This window comes from Globicephala melas, chromosome 12 (assembly GCF_963455315.2).
Source record: "Globicephala melas chromosome 12, mGloMel1.2, whole genome shotgun sequence".
Taxonomy (NCBI): Eukaryota; Metazoa; Chordata; class Mammalia; order Artiodactyla; family Delphinidae; genus Globicephala; species Globicephala melas.
The window spans coordinates 15,440,498-15,450,251 of record NC_083325.1 but is presented as its reverse complement, the minus strand read 5'-3'; the positions used below and the strand labels follow the sequence as shown (position 1 = coordinate 15,450,251).

At 48.4% G+C, this 9,754-nt stretch overlaps 1 protein-coding gene across 1 annotated transcript; it reads left to right on the top strand.

The window, feature by feature from the left end:
- The first annotated feature begins 7,386 nt into the window (after nt 1-7,386).
- TMSB10 (thymosin beta 10) lies at nt 7,387-8,437 on the top strand. Its single transcript, XM_030837526.3, has 3 exons — nt 7,387-7,516; nt 7,763-7,877; nt 8,154-8,437. Exons 2-3 carry the CDS (start codon nt 7,778-7,780, stop codon nt 8,180-8,182), a joined length of 129 nt encoding a protein of 42 aa, XP_030693386.1. The 5' UTR covers nt 7,387-7,516; nt 7,763-7,777; the 3' UTR covers nt 8,183-8,437.
- Nucleotides 8,438-9,754: the final 1,317 nt, after the last annotated feature.

Here is a 9,754-nt window from a genome sequence, read left to right as displayed (position 1 = left end):
TATATTGGTAGTGGGACTGTAAAATGCTGCAGCCACTCTGAAAAGTTGTTTGGAAGCCTCCTACAAAACTAAGCATATACTTACCACATGACCCAGCAGTCACTCCCCGGGACGTTTATCCCAGAGAAATGAAAATTTATGTCCACACATACCAAAAAATGTACACAAATGTTCATAGCTGCGTTATTTTTAATAACTAAAAACAGGAAACAGTCAAAATGACCTTCAATAGGTGATACATTCATACCAGGCAATACCACTCAAGACATAAAAATGAACGAACCACTGGTACATTCAACAACTTGCACGGATCTCAGGGTCATCACGATGGGTGGAAAAAGCCAACCTCAAAAGACAAAATTTTGCAGATGGAGAACAGATCAGTGGTTGCCAGGGGTTATAGCTGGGGGTGGTGTGCTGGTAGATGAGATTATAAGAGTAAGTAGCACCAGAGATTCCCTTTACGGTGTTAGAATAGGTCTGTATCTGGACTGGGGTGGTTGTACCAATCTATACACGTGATAAAATTGCATAGAACTACACACACCCACACACATACACACAGGGAAGAGTGCATATAATTGGTGAAATCTGGAAAAGGTCTATAAATTGCACCAATGTCAGCTTGCTGGGTTTGATACAAGATTACAGTTGTGTAAGATGTTGCTATCTCGAGTACACAGAGGACTTCAGTGTACTGTCCTTGCAACTTTCTGTGAGTCTATAATTATTTCAAAACAAAAAGATTTTTTAAACGAAAAGGAATAGAACAGAGAAAGAGGGCGTCACTCACAGTAAGAGTTATCAGTTCTGGTGAAACTTTTGTTTCATTTGTGTGTGCTCATGTGAGTCCTGGGTCACCGTGTGAAATGTACTTCTTGGGAGATGGGAGGGCAGTCATCAAGGTCAAAACCAGTTTGAAAACCACTGCTTTAGAGCAAGCTTGGAAGACTCAGAGACCTAGAAGGGGCCAGGCGGATGGTATGAAGAAGCGAGACAGGCCTGGTTCATTCAGATGTCATCACCTCTCTTTTTCCCGTGTATCAGTCATAGTTCTTACAGTGGCAGGTCTCATAACGATATAAATATTCTTTACTTCCACAGACACATATGCTTTTTCTTAATTTTTTTCTAACTACGTGGCACTTTTGATCCACGTGTTCTCCCACTTTTGATAGTGAATTCGTTTTTCTATTGCCAAGAAACAAATTACTCCAAATCTTAGCAACATAAAACAGCATTTATCATATCACGGTTTCTGGGAATGGCTGAGCTGGATGGTTCTAGCTCAGGGCCTCCCAGGAGGTTGCAGTAGAATTGTCCGTCACAGCTGCAGCCTTCTGAAGACTCAAATGCAGCCAGAGGATCGACTGCCAAGCTCACTAGTTGACAATCTTCAGCTCCTCACTGACTGTTGACCAGAAACTCACCATGCGGGCATCTCCTTAGGACTGTTCCCAACATGGCAGCTAGCTTCCCCTAGAAGGAGAGATACAAGAGAAAGAGAGAGAAAGTCAGGCACCAAATAGAAATTCATCTTTTATAACTTAATCTCAGAAATGGCATACTATCTCCTCTACCATATGCCATTGGTCACACAGACAAACTCTTGTACAATAGAGGAGGGTTGGACACGAGTGAGAACAAGAGGCAGGACCGTTAGGGGCCATCTTGAAGGCTGATGTCTACAGATAGAGACCTGGGAACAAGAAATATTTACCTATTATAAGTAAAACACCCATACATATATAATACATGGCAATTGACACTGTTCTCCATGCTGCAAAGACATTAGGGAGTGTTGGAGAATCCAGTAAAGTGAAGTTGACATACCCCATTTCTAGGGATCAGCTGCTAATCATGGTGCTGCCACGAGAAAATATAGACCCAGGGTTGCTAGATCTTCAACTTGGAAATCTTCCAATGTTTGAGTATTGCCTTAAGTTTTTTGTTGAGTTTAATGTGGCCAAACAAAATAAATAAACCATCTGGATCCAAGTTGCAGGTTACAAACCCTGCTGCAAGGTCCAGGTGAGGGTGGTGCTGTGGTTGAGAGCTCAGGGTTTGGAATCAGATGTGGATTCAAGTTCCAGCCACGCCAATTTACCTGCTGTGTGACCTTGACGACGCCTCAGAGCCTACCCCGTAAAGCAGAGTTGATCAAAATAGTGCCATTTCACAGTGTTTCGGTGAAGTTTAAGTGAGATAATACATAAAGTTCTTCTCTCAGGGCCTGGAACACCACAACTGCACAAAAAAATATTAGTTGCCCTCATTACTGTTACTCTAACACCAGAGGTGAAAACTGAAACAATAACTTCCTCACCCAGACTGTACTGGGACTGTTAGCCACTGGGGCAACCTCAGCAACCACCAGGCTTGATTTAGGGGTTCATCCACACATCTCCAGAGCAGAACAATCATTACTGAGGCTGAACCTCAAAGGCCCACTTTACTTTCTTCACCATTTTATCTTGGGGAGTCCTTAAACTCCATGACCTACAAAGAGAAACGGTGTTTGAATGGTATGGAAAACAGAGACGTCGCATCTTGATTTCTTTCCTTCCCATACTTCCTTGGTGTGAGAGTCACACAGCTATTTTCAGGCTGGCAAAGCTGACAACCAAAAGGAGGCTGTTTCACACCTGGAATAACAGCACAAGAAGGACCCGGGAGGTCATCTAGGGAGAAGCAGTCTTGCTCACTTGTGAACCTACTGAAGCCCAAGGTCTGAATCATCTCTATCACAGTGCACATACCTGGCTATCCACTCCTCATTGAATGCCTCCAGGGATAGGGAACTCATCACCTCCCCCAGAGTGGCTTATTCCATTTTGGGTAAGAATTTTATGCATTTGTTCAAAGAATATTGATTGAGCACTTATTATATATCAGGCATTGCATTTGGCGTTGGTGACGCAGTGGTCAATGAGACAAATGAGGTCTCCCATTTCCTAGTGTGGGAGATAGACAATAAAGAAATGAATTTATAACATGTTTGGCAGAGATAGATTTGTTGATGAAATAATCAATAAACAATCTATAATAGGAATAGAAAAGAGTTTTATCTGAGTCAAACTGAGGACTATAGCCCAGAAGACAGCCTCTCAGTTAACTCTGAGGAACTACTCCAGAGAAGCATAGTTTTAAGCACAGTTTTATATCTTGTCAAAGAACATTAAACAAGTCAGGGATACATTCCTTCAAGATTTCAGAAAAAAAAAAATAGATCAGAACACACCCAGCGAGTCAGTATGGCCTTGGCACCTGGGAAGGGAGTCATTTCATTGAAGAAGTACTAGCATTGGCGCCCCAGGAAGGGAAGCATTTAATCTTTATTTTTAACATGGGCATTCTTTACTTCTGGTCAATGCGCCCTTTTCTTCAATAATTAAAACAGATGTACAATGTACGTCTGATAGGCCACAAATTCAAGTTAATGCATGTGTAAACCAGAATGACTTCCCCATACCTCAATATGTACAAATTTCTTTTATCAGATTCTAAGAAGAAAAATGAAACAGGGTAAAACTTTAGAGAATGTCAGGGGTGGTCAAGGAGAGTTCTCTGAGGAGAGGACGCTCAAGCAGTTTTCTTAATGAAACGAGAAGGTACACAATGTGAATATCTAGACTAAGGAGAACATCTCCCATGAGCATTTCATCAAGGAGTAAACAAAGCAGAAGTAAATGTCTTCCGAACATTCAAAGGAAATGTGGACTGAACTCTTTCTGCTTATTCATACAGCCAGAAATCTCACTGACACTTGAGAGTTAATCCTGTTACGTCTCCCTGTACTTGCAGGGTTAATGGTCAGGCAGAGAACGCTCCGCATCTGTCCCGATCAGGTTCATTTCATCATATTTTGTCCATTTCTCCACTGGATCCACTTTGCTTTGGCATTTACAGTGTTGCATCCTTCCTAATATAGTCAGCATTCTATCTACATCCCCATTCAAGTCCCTAAAAAAAGTCGTCAAATTGACCAGGTCTGAGGGCTGGAGTCCCATGGCAAATCTCCAAAGGCTACCCCCCGCCCACCAGATTGACAGTCATCAAGACTCCCTTTGGTCCCTCTTATTAGCTCTTCGATTTCCCGTGCATCCTTCTCAATGAAGATGGAAACGAAATTGGAGTTGAGTGGTCCTCCTTTCTCTACACCACCTGTGAACAGTACACAATCCGTTCCAAGCAGCAGGCTGATGTGTTGTCAGACAAATGACGCCCCAAGACATAAGGAAACACAGGGCACAAGCATGAGCTTGTTGACTAACTCAGAGTCATTCAGTTACTACATAGACTTGTCACTAAGAGTCTCATCATCTTTCTATCTTCCACATCCAGAATACTGCCAGATGCCCCATGGGCATTTGATAAACCTCTGTTGAAGAGTACGTGTGTGAGTATTATAGAAGATATTTAGGGAAAAATCCCCAAATGAGACCTAAGACCCTGGCACCCCTAAGTTATGATTTTTCTGTCTCATGGGCAAATGAGTTGTGTTGCTACGTAACAAAAATTCCCAAGACTTAGTGACTTACAAAAACGGCAACATTTATTTTGCTCATGAATCTGGAATTTGGCCCGGGACAGCCTGTGTCTGCTCTACTCAGCATTACCTTACGTGCTTGCACGCTTAGTGGTTGATGCTGGCTCAGACCTCAGCTGAGGCTTGTGGTTGGAATGCCTGCAAGTGGCCTTTCCTTAGAGGTGCTTGGTTTTCTCAGAGTGTGGAGGCACCCAGAGAGAGAGTCAGGCAGAGCTCTGTGGCTCATAAATCGAAAAGCATAATTTCTGCCACATTTTATTCACTAGAAGAAAGTCAAGAAGGACAGTCTATACTCAGGAATTAGTGGGACAAGTGTCAAAGAATATGCTGACTTTTAAAACCATCACCCGTAGGATTGAATGAGACTAATAGGTTTGACCGTTGTTCTTAAGCAACAAATGCCTGAAAGGATCCCTGCTTCCTTAGAGATGGGCCACAGAAGTGCACTGAGTGAGAATAAAGAATGTCTGCAAGTCTACTTAGAGCTCCTTAGTTTGGAAATCATGCAGGCTTGATATATTTGAAACATGTGTCTCTACAACTGTATCGAGAAGACAATATTCCCTTGTTTCCCAAATAAAAGGAAGTTGGAATTGGACTTCACCAAGGGTCCAAATTAGGACAACTTCACAGGCCATAGGTGGGACCCAGGAAGGTAATACCTAAATAACACTTGGCATTGCATCTGTAGAGGAATCCAGTGCCACTGAGACGCTCCAAAGAGTCGACGTCTCTGGATGTCTGGATATTTTCATGCTCAAGTCTGGCAGATCCTTCAATCGTGTATGGTAGAGACAGCTCCAAGACCCTCCACCCCTGCTCTTACTCCTGGGCACACAGCTTGACTACATTTCCCAGCCTCCCTTGCAGTTAGGTGAGATCATGTGACTGAGTCAGGCCACAGAGATGAGGACAGAACTCATGGAGACTACTTCCAACCTGGTCCATAAAAACTCTAGTGCAGTCCTCTGTCTTCTCTTTTCCCATCCACTGGCTAGATGGAGTAAAAATCCAGGACCTAGAGGGCAGAGAGATGAGAGAGAAGGTACATGAGTCACTACATGGAGGAAAGCTGCCTGAACAGAAACAGCATAAAATGTTGCTGCGTGAATGGAGAATAAACCTCCTTTGGAGGTTGTTTGTTACGGTTGTTTGCCTGACTGTGAAGTTGGATTTTTATTTAAGAAATGTTCATTCACCTCCCTATCCCACCATGGGTGGAATATAATACTTCTCCATTCCATTGAGGGTGGGTTTGGCCTATGGGATGTTAACAGACAAGAGGTGACATGACATGCTTTTACACACACTTCAACACTTCTGCACTCTCTTTTGCAACAGCCGTCTTGCTGTTTTCCTATCACCTTGAGAAGAACAAGTTCCAGCTAGATCCTGGGCCAGAGCATGAGACAGCTGTGGAGCAGACCTAGATCCAGTGAGCCTAGCTGGCTCAGCTAGCTCAACCCAGCAGCTCCTGCCTGCAGGCGAGTGAGTGAGAATAAGTGATTACTGCTTTAAGCTACTGAGTTTTGTGATAGTTTGTTACACAGCATACTGTGGCAATAGTTGGCTGATACACTAATGAAGTGTGTGTGCCATTCTCATGGGGCTGCCATGTTAAGCTTCCACTTGATGCCTGCTCTTCATCTAAGTTTTATGCCAAAACTCTTTTACATATAAAGAGGTACAAGGAAAGACTTGCCCAAGGTCACACAAGGAGTTTGGTATATCAAATTCATGAGCCCAAATTTATTTCCTTCTGTTCCAAACGCACTGAGGGAATGTGAAAAAAAGCGGTTAAAATCAGGAAGGGATGGAACAGAACTTAGGATGTTTCCATCAAATGCCACTTCAAAAGTGTTTGGTAATACGCCTTGACATTTGGAAACTTCAGGACAAATAAAACAATGACCAGCTTCACCTCCTGGGTTGTTCATTTGTGGAACTAAAGATGTTGCACAGGATGAAGATACAACTTTTCTAAGAAAGATTTGAATAGTTGCAGTATACCACTCCCATAATGGGTTAAAAAGGGAAACAAGAACCTTTGTAGGGACACCTTCAAGGTTAAGTCAAGGAGGAAAATGGAACCTGGGGACACAGCATCCTCTGTGAGAGAAAGAACACCGCAAGGCCCTGGGGACGGCCTGCTCTCACCACCGCCTTTCAAACCATGCTTGCATCAAACATCTAAGGGAGCACCAGCCACGGGTCCTGCAGGAGCTGCCCAGCTCAGGGAAGGGAGACAACCGGCCCCCAACCTGAGCAAGGAGCAGTGGAAACCTATCTGCAACCCTCACCCCCACCCCGTCTTTTCATCTCTAGGACCCTTGGCTCGAATTCTTTTAGTGTGAGACCCCGCAGGGGTTCACCTCCCCGAGGAGAGGAAAAGGGGCTGGGGGTAGGGGGTTTCTGGTGTGCTAAAAGCCAAAGACGCGCGGACTGCCCAGGGGTGGGGTGTCTCCTGCGAGCGGGGACGGCTGCAAAGCGCGCGAGCACGCCAGAACACCCATACTCACAACGACACGCTACACACCCACACCCACACCCAACCATACACCCCTCCCCCGCTGGCCCCCCACGCCCCTCCTGCGGGTGAGGAGCAGACTCCCGGAGAGGGGAGTGCAGCACCCTATAAAACTGAGGGCCTGGCGCCCACCCTGGCCGCGCCTGCAGCCTCCACGCCGGGGACCCGGAGAGCTGTGGGCACTGGGCGCAGGGGGCCCCGCGCGCGGGAAGTGCCGCGCCCAGCCCGGCGGGTAGCCAGACGGAGGGCACGGCGGGAAAGCTAGCCGCCCGCCCTGGCCCCGCCCCCCCCAGCCGCCGGTGCCGCCCCCGCTGCGGCGGGCGAGGGGCGGGGCGGGGCGCGGCATATATAAGGCGAGGGGCGGGCGACGCTCTTTTGTCTCTTGCTGCAGCGACGCGAGTCAGAGCACCGGAACCGCGGGCTTGGAGCGGAACTTTTCGGTGAGCGGCGCGCTGGGGCGGAGGCCCCATCCGGGTGGGGTCGGAGCTGCCCTTCCCCGACGGGACGCCCGGGCCGGCCGGCCACGCCCTAGGGCTGTGGATGGGGTGCGGGACGCGCCCAGATCCTTGGCCTCCGGGCTGCCGGGAACGCCCCGGCCGGAGTGCCACGTCGAGGGGCGGCGGCGGGGAGCGCGGAGGGGGCCGCTGGCCCCGGCTCCGGGCCAACCGCTTTGGTTTGCCCGCTAGGTTTGTCTTAAGAAAATGGCAGACAAGCCGGACATGGGGGAAATCGCCAGCTTCGATAAGGCCAAGCTGAAGAAGACGGAGACGCAGGAGAAGAACACCCTGCCGACCAAAGAGAGTGAGTCCGCCCCCGCCTCCGGGTCCTCGAGCTCCCAGCCCAGTCCCCACCCCGCCCTTCGCCTGAACCGAGCCCCGCACCCCATCCGGCCGATTCCTCCCGTCGGGCAGCCCCAGCCCCCCTTTCTGTTGCACAAGGCGCCTGTCCCCAACCCCAAGCCTCTTTCTTAATCCCCAGACCTCGTGGGTGCCTCGCCCAGCCCAGGTTTGTAAGCGCCTCGGTTGGCGGGTTGCAAGAGGTTCCCATCCCCCAGTGCCCGCTTCCTGCCCTCCACAGCCATTGAGCAGGAGAAGCAAGCGAAGTGAAATTTCCTAAGAACCTGGAGTGTTCTCCACCTCCATCATCTTGGAGACCCTAGTCGTGATGTGGAGGAAGAGCCACCTGCAAGATGGACACGAGCGACAAGCTGCACTGTGAACCCGGGCACTCCGTGCCGATGCCACCGGCCTGTGGGTCTCTGAAGGGACCCTCCAATCGGACTGCCAAATTCTCCGGTTTGCCCTGGGATATTATAGAAAATTATTTGTATGATTAATGAAAATAAAACACACCTCGTGGCATGGCTGGCGTGGTCTGAGTCTGTTAGTTGAGTATGCGTGGGTAGTGCCACTGCAGCAGAGCTCCAGCCACCGGAGTCGGAGTTCCTGCCGCAGAGCGGGGGAGGGGGTCGCAGGATGGGCTGGCTTGCAGGGACCATCTCTTAGTTTTGAGTTTCCCTGCTTCTGTGTAAGATTTTACGGGTTATTAGCCGCCTACTCTTGCAATCCATGCAAAATTTAACCCCACTTTTCATTCCTGGAAGCTGTTTCGGAAAATGCTTTTTTAAAAGCAGAATTTGTTTTTGATAAGCTTTTACGGTCTCACCGTTTTCTCTGGCCTCATAGTTGTGGTGAACACCAGGAGAGAACAGTGATTTAAAGTCTGAGAAGAAAGGGGGAAATGACTGAATCTGGAATGTTGGAAATTGGGCGAGGTCACAAATTCCCCGAGAGGCTTTCTCTTGGAGCTTGAAAAAGGAGGCATTGGAACAAAAACAAAGGCGGGATCCAAGGAAAGAACAGCAAGAACATCACAACTGGAGGAACCAACACCAGAACTAGAGAAGCTGTGGGGGACAGCCTAGCTTTTTGTCTTTTAACCCGGGCTCAGAACCTTCCACAAAAGCGTTAGCCATTAGAGGGAGTGCTGGGCCGAGCAGCCTCCGGTGCTGTGATCAGCAGGGAGAGTGGGATTGTGGAGGGAGGGCTGGCGCCAGCAGGGGCAGCAGCAGAGCCCTGCTGGGTCACACCCGCTGGACCCACAGGGAAGCGGCGGGCCCGCCCAGAGGCCCTAGCGGAGGAGGAGAACCTGGGGCTGCAGGGCATTCTAAAGCACAAGAAACGGGCTTGTGGTTTCAGGGGTGGAGTTTCCTTTTAAGGAGGGAGGAGATGACACATCGTGTAGTGATTTGTCCCATATCTGCCTGCGCGTCAGGGGCCGGACACTGGGTGAGGGCAGGTAATTTGAATGAGGTGTGATCCCAGTCCACGGGGCCTTAAAATGCAGTGGGTGAGATCTCCGCCACAGTAGACCACAGTCAGGGATACCAAGGCCAAGGGAGTCACTGCCCATGTGACATGGAGTGACTTGACAGTGAAACCTGTGCTGTGGAGGGTAAGTGGGCCTGGGGAGGAGAAATAAGGAAGGGACACATTAAGAGACCACCGGGGCAAGGGACACTAACCTTTACTGAGGTAAGATTAAGATTTCTGAAGCGATAACTCACAGCCCGCTTGCCTATCTGCCTCTCCTTTCCCCACCTTGGCGAGGACCCAGTTAACTCATTTTCTGAGTGTAAAACAAAAGTGCCCTTAAGTCTCCTGGATTTTTGTCTTCTT

What these genes read in the sequence shown, in the direction of transcription:
- TMSB10 (XM_030837526.3), top strand. Translation starts at nt 7,778, where the DNA reads ATGGCAGACAAGCCGGACATGGGGGAAATCGCCAGCTTCGATAAGGCC. An exon ending in CACCCTGCCGACCAAAGAGA is followed by an intron (nt 7,878 to 8,153) that starts GTGAGTCCGCCC and finishes TGCCCTCCACAG; the next exon opens with CCATTGAGCAGGAGAAGCAA.